The sequence below is a fragment of the Egretta garzetta genome, unplaced genomic scaffold, assembly GCF_000687185.1.
Source record: "Egretta garzetta isolate BGI_Z169 unplaced genomic scaffold, ASM68718v1 scaffold62, whole genome shotgun sequence".
Taxonomy (NCBI): Eukaryota; Metazoa; Chordata; class Aves; order Pelecaniformes; family Ardeidae; genus Egretta; species Egretta garzetta.
In genome coordinates, this window is record NW_009258947.1 from 3,049,869 (window position 1) to 3,073,893 (window position 24,025).

The 24,025-nt window shown below is 39.8% G+C and overlaps 1 protein-coding gene across 4 annotated transcripts in view; it reads right to left on the reverse strand.

The window, feature by feature from the left end:
• The window catches only part of MYT1L (myelin transcription factor 1 like), a 132,723-nt gene that overhangs the window by 20,537 nt on the left and 88,161 nt on the right, over positions 1 to 24,025 (reverse strand). For all 4 annotated transcript variants that reach the window (XM_035889902.1, XM_035889901.1, XM_009634269.2 and 1 more), the window contains exons 14-16: positions 10,274 to 10,336; positions 5,312 to 5,395; positions 3,753 to 3,974 (exon numbers count right to left, since the gene is read on the reverse strand). In XM_035889902.1, the coding sequence (XP_035745795.1) occupies positions 3,753 to 3,974; positions 5,312 to 5,395; positions 10,274 to 10,336 (369 nt within the window). The remainder of the gene's footprint in view (positions 1 to 3,752; positions 3,975 to 5,311; positions 5,396 to 10,273; positions 10,337 to 24,025) is intronic.

The window sequence follows — 24,025 nt, forward strand, 5'->3', positions numbered from 1 at the left end:
CCCCTCAGCCTCCTCTTCTCCAGACTAAATAGCCCCAGTTCCCTCAGCCGCTCCTCGTATGACTTGTGCTCCAGACCCCAGCGACCAGCTTGGTTGCTCTCCTCTGGACATGTTCCCTTCTGATAACACTCTGTTGCCAGTCTTTCCTACGCAAAACTCCTTGACAAAATAAAACTACTCATAAGCATTTCTGCAGACAGGCATGGCTAACATGAAATGAACAGAAACCTTTTTTGTTGCCTTTGTTCATAGAGAAGGATTCAAAACTTCCTGAAATTTGAGACTTTTTCAGTTGACTACTTATTTCTACTTCACAGACTCATAGAATCATTTGGTTGGAAAAGACCTTTAAGAAGCATGTATGTATAAATATGCATATATTTAAATTCCAGGCTATGTAATCCCAGTTGGAGCAAGTTTTTAACTAAGTACTGATTTACCAGCACTTGTGGATCATCTCAAGGGTCCACTGGTATCTGGAATTACACCATGCATACAGGGTGCAACAACAGCTCTAAGAAATCTTTGCCTCAAAAATCTCAATGTGTATTTTTTTTAATTAATGCAACAGTTGGCATCATTTTCATGAGGCAGTCTTCCATTCCAGTTTCCTGAGTATTACAGCTGCTTGGATAATAGCACATTAACAGCTGCCTATGAATGGCAGAATATAAAATCTCAAATAACACATTATGGATACTACAAATGCAATCAATATATAGGCTTAGAGAAGCCTGCTAACAGGAAAATATTTGTACTAGAGAAGAGAAGTGAACTATCAGGAGAGAAGCAAGCTGTGCTGCCAAAATTGAAGACTTTTAACTACTACTTTCCTAGGAACTTTTACTGACTTGGTTAACGGTCATAGCCCTGCTTTCTCCCCACGCGTGCTGGACACCACTATACCTGCAAAAGGCTCTATGCAAACCTGGTTTCAGCGTGTAACTGTCATAGCATTGCTTCTCTTCAGAAGGTGGTGTTTGAGATTTACAGCCATAGCTGTACAGCAAAATGTTGTTAGAGGTAGAAGATGAGACCACAGCGTATTAAAATGGATACACTGAAAGTGAGGGGATATTCCATCCTTAGGTAAGGAAACACATAGTCTGTAGTTTAGGTGGGATTGAATTCCAGATTATGACAATTTAAATGTCTGCATGGATACTATATGCCAAAGCTGCCATGGAGCTCCGAGGCCCATTCACTTTACAAGATCCCCTGCAATGCACGTTCAGCTCTCAGCTGTCACAGTCGAAGAATGGGAGCGTCTCACAAATCCTCAGTCATTTTTGCCAGCCTGCTAAGGCCATCTTGCATGCCCCATCAACACTTCCAATGGCATAAAGTGCCTATTTGTAGGCAGGGGAATCCTGCTCCCTGTTGATGTACTCAGTGACATTTAGGGTACAGCTCTGATCAAAGGCAGGTGTCTACTTCACAGCTGAGGTGAACAACTCTCTGGGTTCCATTCACCGGCAGAGGAGCAAAAGCACCCTGCTCTCCTACAAGGAGTTTTTAAAGTAGGTGAATTGTTCTGAAGCTCAGTCCTACGTGGAGAGTTTGATTCTGTTGTCCATATACAGGCATGAAATGCCTTTTAAGAAGAAGTATAATTAAGGCTGGTAAATATGACACTGGACCTACTGACAGATGTGTGCCTTTCTGAGCAACAGCTGGAGGCCATGTAAATTATCCTAAGGCATCTAAAGTGGCTTCAAGCGCTTTTCTCTGTGTGAGCAAATGAACTAAGCCCTTTTAACAGCATCTTAAGGATTCTATGAGAATTAATACTATTTTTAAAATAATATGGCTTTTTATTGATATTGCCATAGCTTATGGAAGCTTCAAGAAATTGTTAAACTTGCTCACAACAACTTAGAATATCAGCACTTTGTTACATCCAGACAGTTAAGTAAGATCAGTCTAATTCAGTCAGCCTTTTTAAGAAACCTTTCATCTTTTGGTGCTCTCCTCTAACAATGGACCTTTTTGCCCAAAAAATGGTCTTATAAGGTAAGCCTTTTACATGTCTTAGTTTCTATGTAAGACAATGGAGCTCAAGAAAGCACATGGCCACTATGTGGCTAAATGTCATGTTTAGGTTTCTCCATTGCAAAAAAAAATAATTTAAATTTTATTATATTTTTTTTCATTAAAACATTCCTATTAAAAAAAAAATCTAGGTACCATTTGCCCCTTTAATTTTGAAAAGCAGTTAAATTTAGTATCAGTACATTCCTTTTAGAAGTTAGTTATTCTTGTTCCAAGAATTTTCTCCTTGAAAATGTAGATACTATGTAAATACTCCTTGAAAGCAATGTCTCAGTAATTATATTGTGCCTTTTAACTAAAGGTAAAATAATCTCAAAATTTTAATGACAGATCTCTGAGTTAAATAAATGTTACACCATCATGAAGAAAGCTAAAGTGAAACATGAACACTAACACTGATATTTTACTGAAAGTCAGAAACTTAAATCCACATGTGGACATCTGCACAAATGGTTGGGGCTTTTGCACCTGCCACTCCCTAAAGCCTATGGGAGCTGCTGGCTGTGTAATATGTTTGACCACTTAGGTAGCATCTCAGGTCATGGACCATAATCCCTTCACGTACCATACAAACACTTCACATAACCACACAAATCCTTCATCTACCATTCAAACAGTGAGCAGCAAACCAGCTCTGAACCTAAACAACAAATAGGATCTACGTGCACAAAGTCTGGAGACATTGCAGTAAGCTTTTGAGTTAAGCTGTAAAAGGCTGTCAAAGAAAGAATCAAAGGAAATAGTTACAGGCAAGAGAAGGAAGAAGCACACTTTTCAACTCTATAGCTAGAACTGACTACAAAACAAGATCAGGTTGGTTTAGTTAACTAAAAGAGGTACAGAAGTTCAACTGAGGTCTGCCTGGAGAAGGATGACAAATTAGGCACATTGGCTTGACATATTTCAAGTAATAGAGTCTTATAATAGTGATCTTATAATAAGAAATTTGCTCTGGCATTACAGTCATGTTCAGGCTGACATTCCCACCCAAAGCTCCAAGAACACCCTTGCTTCTTCATAACCTAGTTTCTAAAATGGCAGCAAGATTTATCCCTAATAGACTGGCCATTTTCTCTTCCTTAATCTCTTAAAAGCTATGAAAAATGTCTTCACTGAAGTTCTCTTATTTTTGCTATGTTTATGAAAAATTGGGCTTTGTATTTCTTTTGTCAAATATTTGTTGTCCATTAGTTTTAATTAATCTGCTGTATTCTACGCTTATTGTTTTGAGTGAACATTTTCCTTACCAAATGAATAAAAGTACTCTGTTTTTATGGAACTGGTTCCCTAAATTCTTTAGTTCCACACTCTGATGTCTGGCAATCCACAGTGTGTTTGACATCTCTGAAAACCAGGGGGATTCAGATGTGTATTACAAAGTCTATCCTCAGGTAATTTGTCCAGAGTAACTCAATCAAGCAGTAGAAGATTTGCAGTTATTGTCATGCACACTTTTTTCCCTAAAATTTTCCATGTAACATAGATTCAGATTCAGGTCTCTACCTGCAAAGACTTGGATCAAAAAAATCATGTGTCTTTATTTCTACTAATTTACAAATATATGTAGGAAGATTATTTTTTCAAAGTAATAATGAAATTCAAAAGGAACAGAGAAATGCCATGACAAAAAGCTGTATTTAAAATCTTGCTAATCTAATTTAAATAAGCATAAGTGAAAAATATAAGCCAAAGTTACTCACCTACGATGAGTAAGAAAACTACCACTGACATGTCCTGAGCCATCACATCCTGGGGTTGGACATGACATTCCTTCCGTCTTCACTGACTTCCAAGAGAACTGTGAGCCATTTAGGTACCCATCCTTTTGCCTTTTGGCAGCTAGAGGACACCCTGATGCACTGCGATGGGATGCATATTTTCCAGTTATATGACCCTGACCATCACAACCAGGAACTGGACATCTGGATAGCAGATAGATGAGATAAACTTTATTGTCTTGCCATCATATACCTGGTAGCCTCTACAACAAAGTCAAAATAAACCCGACATGAAAAGAAAAGAACAATCATGCACTGTGGTCTTAAAAATAGTCAAGATACCCTTTAGTGGGCAAAATTACAAGCAGAACTTTGCTAATATAAAAAAAAAAAGTGTTCTTTGATAAACTGTAAGGAGGCTAGCCAGCAGATGAAGTCACAGCTTTTGATATTGTACAATTGCAACAAAAGGACTGAGATATATATTTGAATTGCAGGTGTTCATTACAGTAAATATCACACTGGAATTGGAATGTTGGCAACTGAGCTCCACTCAGCAGGGAAATTGCCCATAAAAGCTCTGTAAGCATAAAATCCTACTTAGCATTATCCTTGGTACATTTTATTTATGTGTATGGAATCTAAAGAAGACTTGTCTGAAGTCATGAAAATGTTAGGTATAAACAGTTAGGTATGAAGTGATGATAGTGCCTCATCAGAAATACTGAGCACCTTTAACCACTCTCTGAATAGAAGAGATTATAACAAACTATGCACTACAGCCTAGAGAGATCAGTGAAGGCAGATCCGTATTCATCTGATGGTTTTCCTTACTTGGGAATTCCCCCATACGTTTGCCCTGTATACTTCTAAAAAACAAATAACCAGGGTTAGAAGGAACAGGTTGGAATCTTCAAAGTGAAATGTTTAAAGAAAATAAATTTTTTTTTCAGTATGCTGCTACATAACACATGTCAAAACAAGGCTGGTTACTTCACTGTTTGTCCTAAACTAAAATATTGCTGCACATCTTTACTGAGGATCCAGTCCTGAATGGTGTAAGTAGTCACTAAACCCGCTGAGTTCAGTGCCACTGGTATCAAAGCACCTTGCAAGAAGAAACCAAGACCTACAGGTAGGCATTTGTTCCTCTTGAAAACTGAATGAACAGCCAGATTTCTTGCAGCAATCTCATATAAATACTCAATTCTCTGTTCCCATAACTATTTTATTTAGCATGTATGGTTTGTCTATAGTACGCAAACACATTTAAGGGTTTTTTAGGAGATAAAGATCTATGCAATCTTTTTTTATTTCATGTGAAAAACATATTTAGAACTGTTTCTAAATTATAGAAGATTGTATCCTTGGCTAGAATAAATCATCAGAGATCCTTGATTTGCAGCTCACTCATAGAAATCAGTGTGGCCATCTGCTCTTGGATAGCTACCACACAATAACATTTATACCTTCCTAAAAAGCTGAAGATATGTATGACCTTATAAAACACATGAAGGCCCTTTGACAATATTTATTCTCACCTAATTGGCTCTTGGTCTTCTTTGTCTTCCTTGCTTTGTGCTATCCTGATTCCACTTTTCTTTGCTCGCGGACAGCCTGAAAGACTGAGTGAAAAAAAACATTTTAAAATGCAATTTGTCATTCCTGGGTACAGTTTACAAGGGATATGCCTTCTATCTGAAAAACTGGCAGAATAGGTGAGCCTGTCCAGTTTCCAAAGTCAGAGCTCCGTGGTTTAAATAAGGAGAGCTGCAGTACGCAACCACGAGGGGGAATCCGTGTATCTCGTTTTGTGGAGCAGGGCAGGACTGCAGGTGCTGTGCAGACCACAGGCACAAGCAGCCCCTGAGGAGCCAGGGAAAGCAGCTCTTAAACTCTCTGCCTAATAATCCCTTCCAGCTGACTCAGCAGCAGCAGCAACAGCTTTCAAAGGGATAGAAGCCAGTGTTTCAGGGCTGAGAGACATTACGTCCTCTGTACATCTGAGAGGGATGGAAGAACAGGCTCAAAAACCAGGAGTCTTTGGATCGCTTGGTAGGACTAAAGATTTCTCTAGGGAGCACATTTGAAACACTATCAAACCTCTCAAACGTCATGAAAGAATCCTATAGAATGGTTGAATAAAACCACGGCAGAGCTGAGAGCTGTACAGTGCCTTCCTGAGAAAGAGTTTAAGTGCTCAGAACTCACCCAGACAAAAAGATTTGGTAGAGACAAGGTTATATGTTAGGCTAATAAGCAATGTTACATTTAACTAGACACTGAGAACATTGCTTTTAACTACACAAGATGCAAAAAGGTAATATCGATTCCAAGATTTTATAAGCTCAGCTTTCCATTTTCATTTGAAGAATTCATTATAGGAAGTATTTAGTGAACTTGACAATGACTTTAATAGATCTTTCAAGATTTTTAAGTAGTTGCTATCTGAGGACACAAAGATGTCTATCAAAAAATCATGCTTTTTCCTCTGTTTAAATGTTATTTCCATCCTAACATATCAACATTAAAAAAGAAATCCATCAGTAGAACAGCAGTTTCAAAAGTACTGAGATGAGAGACAAAGGAGTGTCACCAAAGAAAAATTTCCGTAGAGAAAGAAACAAAATTGAAGATTAAATTTTTGTTTTCAGCATGACAAAAGGTACTTCAGTGTTGTATAGTAGGTCCTGTCTTCAGGAAGAAGAGACAGAAACAGTGGTAACAAAATTTTCAGTTATTTTGTCTTGTCAAGACCAGCGAGTACTGGGAGAAACAAGCAGAGAAAAGGGTGATGCAATCACAGACAGAATTCTGTGTTGGTAAATAGACAAAAGTAGAGTTTACATGCTGCAAAGTCATAAATAAGTCAATTAAAGAAAGCACAAGATATTGGACATAGTGTATTACCTAGCAACTTTTAATGAGATGGCATGGCTACATCTGTACTGGTAAACAGAAGGGACCTAGAACTGCTGTTTTGACCCAAGACCAGCAAGCTCACACCTGCACAGCTACACTTTTTGTCTCTGCAAAGCAGGACAGCTACACCCATATTGCTTATAGAGAATGATCTGGACCCCTGCTGAGCCCCAAATCACATCTGAGAATTGCCTAGGAGAGTTTCAGTGGCCCAGGGTCAGTATCATGCCAGGGGACATGCTAACAGTTTAATAGTGTAGGTATCTGTGCTCTGATGCTTGGACCTGTGCCCTCATCCCATTTCATTTTCTAGTTTAAATGCAGCTGACTTTCTTCCTTTTTAAAGCAAGCTGCTGTTTATTCCAACTTGCACAGTGCACACCAAAGTACCATGGTTCTCTGTGTACAAGCTAAACCTCAGAAGGCTTGTGCCACTTAAAAATAGTTTTCTTCAAAAATAATCATATCGTAATCTGCAAGAAGACAGAGGCAGGAGGAACACAGCCTGGGGGATTTGAGAAACACAGCCTGGGGGATTTAGAGTAAGAGGAAGCAGGCTCTGGGGCAAGGGGGCAGTTTGAGAACAGGTTGGTTCATTGCTCCCCATACAACCTGGACTGCAGAAAGCAAAGGGGAGAGGACAGGAGTTACAGATATCCCTAGCTTATCTGTGACACCAGACGTACCCACCGGGAAAGAATAATCAGGTTTTGCATCTGAAAACTAAATAGTTAATAGAAATGCCTCAGAAAGCGATACTTTTTTTAGTAGGTGTACAGATGGGTATGCTTGTAGATGATGACATTTTCATAACAAAATCTGAATGAAGAATTTCTGCCTTGACTAATGATTTAATGCTTTCTACATATTAAATCAATTTAATTATCACCAAGTTATTGGTATTTTGGTGCATCATCTTTTTGCAATAGATCTTTCTATTCTGGCACTATGATTTATTAGAAAATTCTAAGACCTTTCAGGTCCTCTAAACAGATATTTCCAACAGACAGCTTCTGAGGTTATGATTAATTCATTTCTCCTCTGACAGCAGATTCACCAAGAAAACATATGTCAAGGATGAGCCTTTGCTTTAATTTTTTTTTATCCTATAATAACCAAAAGCTATTAGAAAGTAAACATATTACTTCATTTTTATATCAGTTTAATTCCTTATATATGCAGATAAAAGACAACAAGGGAAATTCAACACCGGTCTACGGTGATATAACTTCTTGCATACATTGAACGGGTGTGCGGAACTGCAGAGAGTTATGGCAGAGTTAAATCTGCCTTTATGTGTGCTCGCTGTTGAGCAGCCATTTTAAATACAGATGATGTCTATGCATCTTGGCAGCCATTTAGGAGAGAAGTTTGTCATTCCTTTCCTTCTGAAACTGAGAGAGTTGTAAGTGATGGCATCAAATACAAATAAAAATGCTAAATCGACGCAAGCAGAGGTAGATGCGAATTTTCAGTGTGGGAATTAGAAAGCCTAACTGTGAATGTGCTGTGGGGTTTTTCATACTTAACAGCTCCGGATTTAGGTTACTGGTTTGCTGCCCTTTTAAAGACCGTGCATTTTGCCAGCCTCACCACCTCAGAAGTGGCCTTGACAGCTATCGTAACCTGAACAGCATGGGGCTGGCTCCGTGTGAATGTGACAGTTTTCCTGGGAACATTGGTGGTTTTAAGCAAAGATGACATTACTCCTTCACTGTCAGTGCCCCCGTGCCCGCAGGCAGCCAAGGACCAGGGCTGCTGGAGGCCTTTTGGAAGAGAAATGAAGGAGTTATGTGGTCAATATAGACATGGTGGCATTTCAAAAGGTTGAACATGTTAAAAAAAATGGACTGAATAAATTCCAGATCACTTAGTTTTGCAGAATTACATTTTATATCTTTATGTGTACGGAGTATGCTGCAGAATCAATTGAAAACTTTGTCGAGCACTCTTCTGCAAAAAGACAAGAACGTAAGGATTTACAGGGGAAAGTAGGTAACACCATCCAGCTCAGGGTCTGGTCCTACAGTGGCCAGGAGGCAATGCCCAGGGAAAGGGTTTAAAATATGAGCCGACATGCAGTGATTCTCCCCTGCTAACCTTGACAGCTTTTAGGTTTCTTCTTTGTGACACTTTGCCTTCTGCACCTTCACTGTCCTGCCTGTTTCTGGTTAAACAGATGACCAAATACATAAAGAGCTTCCTGAAATAGCAAAGTCAGGGCATAGCTACGCCAAGCATAGTGCTGGTAGAGGTGTGAGCTGATAAATCCACATATAGCTAACTGTAGTCTAAATCTGACCTTAAATCCCTTTGAAAGTATGATTCAATCTCCTGCATCATGTAAGTGTTTTTAAAATGTTTACATCTTCTCCTTTATAATGTTACTTGTACATTTGACATAACTGTGCATTACAGAAACTGTTATTGTGATCTTTCATTTTTACAGCATGTAGAGGTATGGCACTTCCCCAGTCTCTATGTTTTTATGTTTTGACTTTAAACTGTTTGTTGCTTTTACTGGGAATACATTTAAGCTGGGAATTTGTGTATTGACTAGATACAGCCAATTGCAAAACTACAGGGACTTGGTGAAACAAGCAAATATCCAGACTCAACAGTATTACCACGCATGGGAGTAAAGAGCCTTTACTAACATAGGAGAGGTGGGCTACACTATTATTCTTAGATTAAACAGTGGAGAGCTGTTTAGAAAATACAGTGAAGCTCTTCTCTACTGATTTATAGTTCCCAAATAGCCACAGGGGAATTGATAATTACATGGCATTCGTAACATTACCTCTACAGGGGTACTGCCGTAATTGATTTTGGGGTTACCAACAATATCCTAATTAGTAGATGTGAAGCTTTCTCTGGCCCTTGGTAAGGATCACCGTTATAGTTTAGGCAGTTGAGGTAACAGTTTTCATCCATAAATTTCTCTTTCCGTTCTTCTGGCTTGGCATAGTTATGCACAATGTGTTGTGATTTAAAAACAAGCCAAGCTTTATTCTAAAATGTATTAACCAGACTGGTGCATATTAGATGAAAAGTACTTTTTCCCTCTGATTAAAGCTGGTAAGGCTTCAGCTAGGAGAGGAGGTAAAGAACTCGGTTCAATTTTGCATTTCAAGAAATACAGAGGGAATCTGGAAGAGATTGACAGGAACAATCGGGAAATATCATCTGTGGGGAAAAAAAATGCAGGAATAACATTTGAGTCCAGAAAAGGTAAGATTATGAGGAGAAGAGTTAAGTTATTCAGAATGTAAAGCAGCAGAAACTTATGAATGTTGAATTGCTTCCCTGGGCTAATAGAGAAGGTAGAAAAACTGGATTCATTTTCTACAAAGATTTTGCTAGATATTAGCAAAAGTCTTCCTACCTATTTGGGTAGTGATACATGTTGGAACTGAGAAATGTTATTCATTGGTGATAAATAGAATGACTTAAACCAACCCATGTCTATGTACAGCACTCGATCCTACTTCAGTATTGAGACAGGGAAGAGAGGTCTGTTGAGGTCCTTTACAGCCCTTCAGTTTTTTTGATTTAAAGAACACAACCTTCTCTTTACATACCTTCGATGTGAAGCATAATTTCCAGTAATATGCCCAGAGCCATCACACCCAGGGGTCGGACACCTAGAATAATAATGGAAGAGATATGGAGCAATGTTACTGTCAGGAAAGATATAACTGCCCATTAAAAAACATTCATTGGCTCAGTCCTTGTTTCCATAGGTGCCAGCCCTGGGGACCTCTAGCCATTGCTAAACCTGAGCTTAATTCCACACTGGGGAGAAACATACTTTTTTTCATTCGTAAAATGTTTTTGTTTGCTAGTCCTCACCTGCCCACTCAAACGCTTTCTGGATATCTCTAGTATCAGCAGATTAGTGGAGATTTCCAGCAGCAACCTGCCATCCCTGCACAACCAGGAATGAGTAGGGTTGACCGCAAATGGAATATCCCCACGGTGTGTTCTTAGGTGATGGCCAACATTAGAGCAAGCCGGTTTGTTTCCCATCAGAGCTATTGCTCTAATCCCACTGTGCAGTGTCATGAGGTCGCACCGTGGAGATACCCCTCCATGAAGCAAAGGAGATGCCTAAGGAAAAGGAAATGTGTGGACGGGGCAGTAATGCTGGCCTCTTATGGAGAAATGGTAACCCACCCAAACACTCCCAAAAAACAAGCTACAGCACCAGATAGTCACTAATACAGCCATCAATGGAATTTCTAATAGTTGAACGACACTAGAGTCATCAAAGAAAATGGGTGGTTTTTTCTGCATCGCAAAGATGATTGTGATCACCACAGAATAAGCTGAATTATAATGCTAAGTAAAATCATTAGCTGGTATTTGAACTGCTACACTAAATGACAGAAAAGACAAAGGAAGAACTGATTTATATTCATTTTACTAAACAGACGAATGCTACAAGAATTCCAAAAAGTCACTTTTCTTGAGCCTGAGTTTTGAATTTTAGCCATGCTTTCAAGCTTCATTTCAAGAAAGCATTCAAATTCAAAAAAGCATGCGCACAAATTCAGATGTTGCATTCGGAAACATCAGATTTCCATAAGATTGAATTCCTTCACTGTTTGAATCCAGAGTTCATGCAGACTTTGGCTTTCACCCTTTAGTTACATGTGTGCTTTCCTCAAAGTTAGTCCATACTGGTAAACTTTTCTTTCACAAAGGTTTCTGCAGAGACTTGAAAGTTTCTTAAAATCAGGAATTAAGCAACCCAGCATTCAGTGCAATGGGGCTGTCATGTTCCATTAAGCTGAATTTTAGCCCTTTAAAGCTAGCGAGCATTACCTACTTCTGAGGAGCTCAGCAGGGCCAAACTTCAAACATGATTAATGCAACCTTGAAAAAGATTAAATTAAACTGGAATTTGTTAAATGGAGTTGTCATATGGTCTTCACCTGGACCAGTTGAGTTACTAATTAGGAAACATTAAAACATGGTAGCACTTCCAGGATGTAAGCTGGTAAAACCTCTGGGGTTCACTACGTCACTGAAGTTTCTTTTCTATATAACAAACAGCCTGTGTACTTTGGACAAGAAGTCTAAACAACATCCTTAAAGGCAATTCTCCTTTTCTCTTGCTTTATGTCTTTGCACAGGACCAAGTATAAGACCATGATCTTGACTAGAAGGTATAAGTATTACTGTGACTCTTAATATCTTAAAGACCAATATACAGGTTGACATCACATATTAATCTTTCTGCTTGTAGAAAGATAAAAAAACTAATTTTTGCATAGTTTCTTCTGACACAAATTAGGCAAAAATATGGCCCTTGGTGAAGAAGTCATATCCCAGTCTGTATGGCCCTTACCACTCATTCTTTGCTGTGGCTGCACATGGCTAGCACAAACATTGGCTATTACTTTAAGTTAAAAAATAAATGGTTAGGGCATCTTATGTAAAGGGTCTTATATTTTAAATGCTTCATATCTAAATATTTAGATGTTCCCACTATTTGCTTTTAATTTTTAGCAAATATTTTGAGATCTGCAGAGAGGCAATCTCTTGCTCCGTATCTCTTTTTAATGCTAGGTATCATCAGTGGTCTACACTGCTTATTTCCTACTTCCATCAAGACCAGCTGCATCACTAACACTGACTGAAGCCTCTAAAGATGTTGAATCAAAAGATACAGGAATAAGAATTGATTAAAAGAATTGACTAAGCTTTGGCTCTGAACGTCCAAGGCTTTTAAAATTAATAACAAGGAGCCATGAGACTGTTCCTCTGCAGTCTGTCTGAGGTACTGCAAGGATTCCTTCTTTATGAACCCATGCTATTTGAAGCCACCATCTTCCTCTACAGACTTTTCAATCCTTTTCAGAACAAGCTATTATCACAAATCCACAATGGTTTTTCTCATCTTTTCCAAGACTTCTGCTACAGACAGGCATGATTAATAGTGACTTAACAAACAGGATTTATATGATGCACCAGTATATCCAATCAATCAGTCTTAAAATTAGACCATTACACCTCAACCATTTGGACAGTCTTACACAATTTAAAAACTAGCTTATTTCTGTGTCATTTAAAAAAAAAAAATCTTAAGCAACTGAAGCTAAAGAAGAAATCATCCTGCTGTAAATTGAACGGAGAATCTTCACAAAGGGCTCTGTACAGTTCACATCAGTTTAAAATCATACTTTTGATTAAAACAGAGGTATTTTTTTATATAGGTAAGGATTTTAGAAAGACCTTTCAGATTTTGATTTTGGCACTATAATATTTGTTTTCAAGTCTTATAAGCTTATATTGACCTAAATGTAACAGATTAAATGAGAGTTTAGTGCTGTTGATAAGAACTTTTCAAAATCCTGGAACATTTCTGTTTACTGCTGTTTCCATTCCATGGGAAGTGCTTATAGCCACTGTGAAATACAGGATGCAGATATACAGCAGTCTGATTCAACTATAATGTTATTACAGTATTTACTTGCTATCCTAAGCAGATTAGGTAAGGAGACTATTACAAGTCCTTGTACCATTGAAACTGTGAGTCTGTATTTTCAGAATGTCTGATCATACATAGGACTTGCATACACCCTACTACTTTACTATCAACTGCTACCGACACATATTTGACTTAACTGAGTGTATGTGCATGCAACAATGCCAGAAAACCATATGTACAGGTCCTTACAAAAGGCAACTGATGTGAAACCCTTTGAAAACGAATATCAGAGTAAGTGGAAAAAGAGATAACGCTGTTTCCTCACTTACTTAAAAGTGAATGTAATTTGGCAGGATCAGAAGCTTATTTGTAGAGTCTACATAATAGCTTATTGCAGCAAAGGAAATACTTTAGTACTGTGAAGAATGAGGTGACAAAAGGAACTCACCCTGTAAAGAGTGAATTTCAGAACATATAACACTAACACTTTACACAAATTCACGGCATCCAGCAAAATAAAAGAGCTTGTCAGTGAGGGGGAATATAGTTAGCACCGCCTTGATGTCCCGTTCATTTCACAGAACATCCCAGAGAAGCTTTTTTTGGGAACATAACGATAAGCTGAAAGCAGGGCAGGCTGCAGAACAGCAACAGCTGTGGCAGCTGGATTCACTACTGGGCTTAGATTCAATAGCACGAATGAAAAAAAAAAAGGAGATAAATATACTTGAGCCCTAGTACCCATTCCTCACTGGGGAAAGCACTGGAGATGTGCAGCAATTAAAAATGACTTTTGGCAGCTTGAAGGAACCTCCTGGGACTGAGGAAAAAATGGCTGCAATGCCCAAATGGGCTCCAGGAGGGCTTTTCCAAATGCCAATGGTTAAAAGTCTAGCTGCAAACTCAGCTTGGAAGAAAACCCAACTTGCATCAGCATAGCAGACTCCAAATAAGACAGACATTTAAACCTATATTCCCAGGCTTTTGCCTAGGTCTACAGGAGCTACATAAGCTTACATGTAGCTCACATATTTAGATAATACACAGCCCAGCTAGTGTGAGACCAAATAGGATGTTACACAAAGGTGCAAAGACAGAACTGAAGTAGTTTTGTCCTCATTATTGTGTATAGCTTTGGTTGACTTACTTTTAAAATTTATTTTAAAACATAAATTACCTCTAACACACCCCAATAAAACAAAGGTACAGTAATCTCCAATATGATGAAAACACTTTGCCTTATTTTTTTTTTCTTTAACTTTTAGAGGTTTTACCACAAAATGACAACCACTGTTCAGAACCAGATGGATTGCACTTCCCCAAGGCAAAAGCAGAGCTCATGGGATTTTTTTCAGTGCCCACAGCCTGACCGCAGCTCAGTGCTTGGGCTCAGCCTTGGGCTCAGGCTCCCTCCCTCTCTCTCAGAAACCCTCAGCTGAGACTCAGCAACAGTGAATTCTATTTTCACCTCAGTCAAATCTCATCTTTAAGGTTTGATCAGTTGATGTGTATAAACCTGAATGGAAACCTTGCATCTAGAATTACATAAGCCCAAGTTCAGCACACCATGCAAACAAAAGTTGGGTCATTTTAACACATGGTTGCATTTTTCGCTCAGTAGGGTGATAGCGTTTAAGTTAATCATCAGGGAGAGTTTTAGCAGCTGTAACCAATATAACTGCTGTGCTCTGTCTCTCGCCCCTTCCATCACCCCTGGCCCCTTCTAGGCCTGGCACCAAGCTCTCTCCCTCTGCACGCTTTCAGCCCCACTGCCCGTATCACTGCAGCCTGGTTTTCACTCAGGAAAGGGCACGTTATCGAGTTAGGCTGTCGTTTTCACATGAATTGGCAAGTTTGTACATTATCTATGTACAATTTTAGCTATCGCTCTTGGGGGGTTAATAATAGCACTCAGTGGACGCTCTAGAAATAAAGAAATAATAACAGTCACTAAAAAAGGTGAAGAGCATTGCCAATTCTGATGATGGCAAACTGCTTCGACATTTTATTTTTGTGCTGCGGAAATTTGCTCCCATGGAACTGAATTAAGCCATTAATTTCTCTCACACTGGCCGTGCCAAGAGCCATCATATAGCAATCCTTTCGAGGACCCAGCAAACCATATGGGGATTCAGTTGCAATGGGTCGTTACAAAATACCCTCCATGACCTGTTATTACTAAGCTCGCAGATCAGCTCTAAAGACTGATGTTACTTTTACTGTTTAGTTTACAGGACTTAGCACCTGCTACGTTGTGGATCCAATCTTTCCTTGAGTAAGTAAATGAACACACATATAAATAATATAGTCTACCAACAGAATATGTATCCTACAAATTACTAATTAAATATTTAAAGCAGATGTAGCTAGCAACCCAAAAGAAAAATCATATTGAATCAAATAGGGGAGTAAACCAGTAAGTTGTGCAAAAATTCAGAATGGTTCTTCAGAATATTCCACACTGCAAAAGAACTGGGATTTAATAGAAAATTGTATCTCTCCCATAGTTTTATTTTGACCATGCTGTCAATCTCTGTAGTAGAGGTGTGATTTTTCTCTTGAAGGCTCAGAAAGGCTAGAGAAATATAATTGTTTCCTGTGGGATTTTTTCATGGCCGAATGTAGAATTTTTTATTGTCTGGTGGTTTCCATGTATTTGAGATTCTGTTTTATTTGACTGAATCACCAGGAATGGAATTCATAGGTTGGGAGGCTGGAAATCATACACAATAATACTTTGCACTTCTATCTTTCATCTGAAGATCTGAAAGTATTAATGGATAAAATCTTACAATACTGCTTTGAAAAAGGGAAGAATTTGGCAGAGGAAAACTGGGACATGGAAAGTCTAAATGACTTTACACAGAAGAGGAAAACGGGCTAGAAGTAGACATTCCTATTCACTGCTCTCTTTGCAGCTATAAAGCCATACGTCTTCTGAAACTACATGTAGTTCATAAACAAAATATTGCGGGGTTTTTTACTAGTCAGGTATTCCACAAACAGCAGGTTACAAAAGTGACCCTGTACAGATACTGTGTTTACAGTTCCCTGAATTGAATGTGTGAGGAAGGAGAAAAAAAAGGGAGTGGGCAAGAAAGGGAAGGGACAAGGAAAAGCCTGGTCAAATTACGAAATGGAGTTTTCTGTAAGGTATGGTAAGTTTATTTTATATCTATGCCTCTATGAATTTGAGTGCTTGTCAAAACCCAATTGATTTGCAGCTCTTGACAAACAAGTCCCCTTTTTAACTATTTAAGAGGCCAAAAGAGAGAACAAGTTTTCCTCCAGCTCCTTCCTATGCCACTGGCCACTGACCTGCAGGGAGCACTCCAGGGCGAGAAGAGAGATCAGTAAACAGAGCTGTGTGGTCCTCAGCAGAGATTTTTTGGCCATGGGTGCGTCAGCAGCAGTTAGGGTTGTGGTTATTGTTATGAAAACACCTATTTAGCAGCAACTCATTTTGCCTTTACCTTTCCGAGCAGTCAGAGCAATGCCTCCCAGCCATTACTGTTCTAGCCAGCTCTGTGAAAGCCATTTGGATGCGAAAATCTCTAAATCTTATTTTCAGTCCCAGGTATTTTGGTAGATTGTCAAACTCTAATTAAGTATGTGAAGTGGGAATGCTGCTGATCCTTTTCCTTGTGAAGACACATAAGGTGGCCAGGTTGGACAGGGCTCTGAGCAACCTGACCAAGTTGAAGATGTCCCTGCTCATTGCAGGGGGGGGATGACCAGATGACCTCTAAAGGTCCCTTCCAACCCAAGCCATTCTATGATTCTAAGAAAAGCTGTTGTCTGTTCTAATGCCAGTAGGAACACAGATGCTTTTCCACTTTTATCCCGATGTCTTTTATCGTCTATTTTTTTACCATAGCATTTGACTTCTGAATTCCTGAAGTGTTGATACCAACTTTGATGACTAGACAAAAGCCCTCTACCTACACAACCTAGCTGTGAATTTCCAATGACAACTTGTTTGTTAGCATGGATTTACTTTTTCTCAATTTCCCTCAATGAAGCTGTACATCTACATACTTCTTCACTGTTTATCTTACTCCTTCCATTTTCACTCCTGATGCCTCTTTCTCCCTATTTTCAATCTGTTACCCTTTTCCTTCAGCGGAGCAGGAACCTCGTTTCGCTTTTGCCCCATGGTTTGCTTTCCATCCATATTCCTCTGCAGTTTCTCTTCTACATTCTACTGCTTCCTTTTCCAGATCCTTTTCCTTCCTCGTTGTCTCTTCCTGTCACTTTTAAATTTTCTTTCTCTCCCTTTTGCTTCTTTTTAATCTGTCCCCTTTGGCTGATGGCTTCATTCTCTGTTCCTCCCTCATCCTTTCCTCCTTTCATGATCTCTAATAACCTCGAAGTCGACAGTTCTTTCTTCTTTCCTCCTCTTTGTTGTTTCTTTCCATTATCTCTTCTTTCATCACCCTTCTTGTCCTCCTGCTCTTTTCTCCCAGCTGATTTTTCTTTCCCTTAGTCTGCATTGCTTGTCGTCCTCTCACACTGCTGAAGATGACTGGGTGCACGTTGCATCCTTGTGTTAGGGGAGAAAGGGCTGTGTGTTGTGAAACCCTAACACAGAATTTCTTGGCTACAAAGACACAATAAGTCATTTTAAGTATCTTGCACTCTTTTATTTTCATTAAGGTCCTTGTAAGCTTTATCACTGGCTTCAAAAGGAGCAGAACCAAGCTAGCACTGGGCACTTCTACAAATTGCATTCAGAGCTCATCTGAATTGGTTCAGGAGGCAACATAAACTCTGTGGGACAGGTATGCAGATAATGAATATTTCAGTGGATCTTGAGTCTATGGTTTCATGTTCAAGGCTAAGCCTATGTTCTGGTTCTCACAAATATACCTACAAAAGCGTGTGAAGTCAGACCCTTATAAATATCAAAGGTTTGTAAAGATGCCTTGTAAGCCAAAAAACAAGAAGGAAGTTAAATTTAGATTCATATGTTAATTATTTCCCTGTATTCAGCCTAACTAGAAGGAGTACTTAATCACACAAATTTAGTTTTAGCAAAAGTGCTAAGTATTACTTTTTCATATGTAAAATACTGCTAGCATTTCTTACTTAGCAGAATGCTACTGACATAACAGGCCTCACTGGAGGTAATAGGAAAATTTACAACCCCAAACCACAGCAGGCAGATACAGAAGAAGAGGATTTTAGGAAATAACAAGGGCCAGCAAAAAAAAAAATAAAATTTTCTGTGGTGGAATGGCAAAGCAGTGAATTGAGAAAAATATTCTATCTTGTCAGTTGCTTTTTGGCATTGGATCCAGTGCAGTTCCATCAGGAATGGGCAGGAGATCAGGTGATCCAGGCTAGGATCACTCCTGGTGGGGCATTACTGAGCCCTCTCAGAAGACACCTTTCTTCACCGAAAGGGTTGTCAGGCTCTGGAATGGGCTGCCCAGGGAGGTGGTCGAGTCCTCATCCCTGGAGGTATTTAAAAGAAGGATAGATGAGGTGCTTAGGGACATGGTTTAGTGGTGGGATGGCAGGGTTAGGTTAAAGGTTGGACTCGACGATCTCAAAGGTCTTTTCCAACCAAAGTGATTCTACGATTCTATGATTCTATGACACTGGGAGAAGTGCAGGTTGGAGATTGAAAAGAAGTGCAGAATGGAAGGATTCGTTGTTACCACTTTCACTGTACAGTCTTTCTATCCATGAGGGAATGATGGCAGGCCTGTGGAGCTAATCCAGGCATGAGACGAAAATAACTTTGGCTCAGAGGCTTCGTGGAGTAACTTCAGTCCCTTCTATCTCTGCTGAGAGATTGCTCTGTCTCTGTCTTTGCCTCGAGAAATCCCCAGCCATTGAATGGTTCTAAACTGGGGATGGCTGACTGCACACTCTTCTCCTTAGGTAAAATTTAATTAATTCCCTGACTTTGCATGTACATTTTTTCTGTCCTTAGCTGCTGGTATTATATGAATTGCATTCATGCATTTTTTGAACTGTGTAGTGGTGAGAAAGAACATGATATGTTTTTCAATTACACTGAAATCCATTTTCCTATAAGCAGACTAAAATGCATCATGCTGGCATTTAAAATATTGCTGTGCACTCGAATGCACAGATACACACGATGCGTTTAAATTAATTATATCGCTCTAGAAAAAACATTCCTGTGCCTTCAGTTACCACCTCTGCATGCTGCCTGTTCTGCTCGCAGTCAGGACTTCCCAGCTTCCCAGCAGCAAGTGCCATGATGTGCTGCCCGCTGTTCTCACATCTAGCACCAGCATACACCGCCTAACACGCCAGTTGCCAAAGGCATGGTATGTGCCTAATGTGAAATAGCTTCTGTGCGCTACCCAGGGGGTGCTCCGTTCGCAGAAGCTGCCAGGGGGAAGCTGTGAATCAGCTCTCTCCCTGGGCACCTTGCCCACGCTTTCTCTCCTGCCAGCATCGCCTGCCTTGGAGGCAGCACCGGCCAGCTGCAGATCCCCTCCCCGCAGCGGAGAGCACTTCCTGGCACCAGGGATGAATCAGTTCCAACATATGCAAATTCAAATGTTCATTTCCAAACACCTCAGCCTTTGAAAAAAAAAAAAAAAAAAGCTTAATTTTTATAGCGAAGGAATAACATTAAATGATCGAGGCATGGAGAGAAATGCAGAAGATAGCCTTAAGACAACATGCCGTACAACTAGGAGCAAAGCCATGCAAGTTCTCTGTCTGCTACTATCATTGCTGCAAGCCTGTGCTCGAAAAAATGCCCCACATGGGCTTTTTTCAGTAATTTCAGGTAGACACATTTGTTTCTGAAGAAGAATGCCCTATTCCTGGTTGGTCTATTAAAAAGAGAACCACTAAGCCTCTCAGGAATATCTGCCACACTGCCACTGCACAGCAAGATTGGTCCAGTCAGGGTTCGCAAAAGAGCCAGTGACATGATTTCTCTTGCTCCCTGTATGTGAAAATGGGTCCAAGAGAAGCACTTGAAGACAGTAGCACAGGTATAGCATTTTGGTATTCTTCACCTCAAAAGGTGTCTTCAAAAGCTTGTACAACTTGCCTAACTTTTCTGTTTATGATGTACATGGAAGTTTTAGCACCAAATTAATTTAAAATTAGGCCAAATGCTGAGTCCTTTGAAAATGCACTCTTAAAGTAGGGAATTTTTCCCCCATAAGAGATTTACATTATGGTCAGTAGCCTCCTGGTTGCCTTGAACACCATAAAATTATCAGTAGCGTAGCTCTTGAATTGTTGTCTTTGTGTTGCTGCTTCTCCCATGCTCTGCTCTTTTGTACTTCGTGTATCTTCTCCCAGGTGATGCAATTACCAAAGGGTCTGGTGGGCACAGCACACCTTGAATCTGTCACTTCATGAGAGTTTCCTGGAGGTTTGGGATGACTTCAAAATCTATGAATCTGGAATACTCAAGATGGTCAGCATCTCCCCAAGAAACGCTGAGAAATGCTATCAGATTAGGATTGCTAAAAGCAGAGGAAACAAATTCACAACGTTTGTATAGTCTGTGGTTTTAACAATCCACTAAAGTCGTTGGGAAGAGAAAGGGCACAACCCAGCATTAGCCATTCCTTAGCTATCCTATTTATCTGTTTCTCATTTGAACAGAACAGTTCAACTTGTGCATGCACAAATACTTGATCAGGAGAAGGACTCTAGAAGATCGCAGGAAAGGAGACAGTTGGAGCAAACGTAAGGGGGGAAGGAAAGGCTGACTGGGAAGGACGGAAAGAATAAGAGTATGAAGAAAGTCCAGTTTATATGTCCTCTTTCAAAATAGTATATTGAATATTGGTATGAAAGACTAAGCCTACAAAATATTTCTAGCCCTATATAATTAAGAAAGAAGCAGGAGTCCTGGCTCTAATGACAGTTCTCTCAGACTAGCATTATGGCAAAGCCATAAATGAATAGGATTGTAAACATCTTTCAGTTATCTAGGAAAAATACCATGGGCAGCATGAGGGCTCAGAAGTTTGCAAAAAAAACCCCATTAAAATAATCCAAGTGACAGAAAATGTAACAGGCAGAATTTTCCTCATCATTAAGAGCTTGTTTCTTACCCTCCTGCTTCAAAGGAGCAATTAAAAAGATGATTTTCAGTGCACATTCAGAAAGGTAAGATAAGGAAAACACCACAGTTCAGTGTAAAATGTGTTCAGGTGACTAAGTGCACCTTAAGGCTGAGAGGTGTGTTTTGTTCCACGTGCAGTCACTGCGCTGTGCCCATTAGCAGTGAGAAGTGCGTTGTACCATCAAGTTCCTATACTGGGTGGACTTTTAAATCTCTTCTGAATGTATGTGTTTCTAACTGAAAACGTGCTATCTAGTAACAGGGACAGGTTAACGTTTGGATAAGGGGAGCAAACTCTCAAGGGTTTTGCTTTCCCAGACAGATAAAGCAGAGAGACTACTTTCTATTTTGGGGGTGAAGAGTCAACAGCAAAAGAGTAAAATCCTTCAGTTTTCGTTTCATGAAAACAAGCAGCTTTTTCCCTCTAGGCCTAAAAACATTTGTCAGAAGCCCAAGTGAGGAAATTTGAAAATACTGAGTGTGAATTATATCAGACTGTGAGAGGCAGTCTGGTCTAGTAAGAAGGCTAATGAACAGTACAGCTAAGGGAAATCCAGTTCTGTCACTGATTATCTGCATGAGCTTATACCAATTTCTGTGCAATTCTCAGACATTGCTCTAATTTTTGGTGCAGTTGACTTGAGACTCATGCTGCATCTACACTGACTTTTAAGTATAACCTCATCATTTACTTGAATTTACCTCAGGCCTGCAATATTAAGCAAGACTTAATTAATACTGAAGGGAAACATTCTTACGGCAAGTCCAGTCAAGAACCTATCTGCAAGGAGGACAGGTCGGGCATGACCACAGCTATGCCCACTCCTACAAGTACTCTACTGCCTTGAGGTAGTCTCAGATGGTAGACAGTGGGGAGACAAATCAGCCCTAATGAAGAAACACTTAGGAGGGCACAATGTCTTTTGTATTCTTCCCAACTACAAACACTAAGCTGCAAGTTTGCATTGCTGCAAGATGTTGCAGGATGGTTATGGGCCTGGAGCACTTGGCATACAAGGCTGAGAGAGCTGGCTTGTTCATTCTTATAATGAGAAGTGTAAGAAATCTTATTCCTGTCTACAAATACCTAACAGGGTGGTGTGGTGAAGGCATAGTGAAAGTTTTCTCAGAGCTGCATAGCTGAAGAATGAGAGGCAATGGGGACAAGCTTCAGCATGGGAAAGCCCGATTTTATAAAGAAAAAACATTACTACCTGGCTGGCCAAACACTGGAACAGGTTGTGGGAAGTCTAACCTTAGAGATACTCGAAACTTGACTGAACAAGGTTCTGAGTAACCTGCTCCAGCTGGACCTGGTCTGAGGAGAAGTTCGGACTTGGTAAGATTTGGAGGTCCCTGCCTGCATGGTCTTATAATTCTGTAATAGATCTTAAAAGAGCATGAGAGAGCATACTGTTTGGCCTCCTATTGGCAGTACCATCCCTTCTTGATAGTTCAAGTTCAACCATCAGCCAATTTATTTGTAGAGTTGCATATATTTTCAATATTTGTGTATTTCTTTGTATTTGTATATTTTCTTTTCAACCATTGAAGATGATGACTTTGAAGTCCAGTTTGCAGAGCTAATGAATGCTCAGAAATTCTCAGTGAGGTAAATGAACCAAACGACCCGATCAGTGAGACGGACTGTGTGCCTGAGATCATACTCCCAGTTTCTACTCCAGGCATCCACCTGCCTCCCTTTCAGAGATTCTTGTCCCTCCTGAAAGGATGTTGCAGCTGTCTGGGTAGCAGTAAAGGAAACAACGGAGCTTTTAGTACGGTATTCAATAACCTGAAATTGGTGCCGTTTCACCCTAACCTGTCAGACTGTATGAGGCAGTTTGCACATTATGTGAACAAAGGAGACATCCCTTCGGTGAGGGCAGGAAGCTCTGATAAGACCATTAAAACTGTTCCACGCTAAACTATTCCTTCTTCTGCTGGAATCTGAGACTGTACTGAACAGCACTTAAGTAATAATTCTAGCTTCATAAGACTGTTCCAAGGTATCATTAAGTAGAGCACTTGAAAACGAATTGTGCTTTTTATTGTCATGGGATATGCTCCGATGTCTTTTCTTACTTTGACCCTCCTTACTTTCTCCTTACAGTTAACAAAGGCAGAAAGCCCACGCTTTTGTGCAATTTCCCCTTCTGCAACTCCCATAAGATTAGGCAGTGCAAGCTTGGTTTATACTGTAAACATTTCATGAAAGAGCCACTTTAATTTCGCAGTCTAATAGCTGCAGGAATAGTTCCCTAAACAGCTGCGTGGAGTGCCAGTGAGGTCGGAGGTTGCAAACAGGGATAAATGGCCGTGCAGCGCGATGGCACCGTGCGACTGCACGCTGCCGTGTAGAAAACAGCTCGCTCGCCCAAAACCACTTCGCTCACAGTCGGGAATGCAGGCAGAGAGAGAAAGTGCTCATGTGCTCAAGTGCTTATACCTTAGGGCTCAGAGCTCTCAGGCGCTGCGGAATTAGAAAAGCAGCCTTGAGTGAGAGGCTAACAACTTTGCCTTACAGGATATTGCAAGGAAAAGGTTTCCCTCTGATTTTTTTAAGCAATACACTTCTTTTCCAAAATCACTTGTTGGTTTTGTGTGCTTATAGCCAAATATCCCTGGGCTTCTATTTACTGCTCCTTACTCTGATTTCTAATTCACTTGGTTAGCGTTGATACAGATCTCATCTAAGCATTGATTAATACTTTTCTCTTTCCAGGCTGGTAAAGAGGAACCATAACTTTCTATTTTCAGAGTGAATTTTTACATCCTGTATTCAAACTCTGACAATTTTTTTTTTTTTTTTTTTTAAAT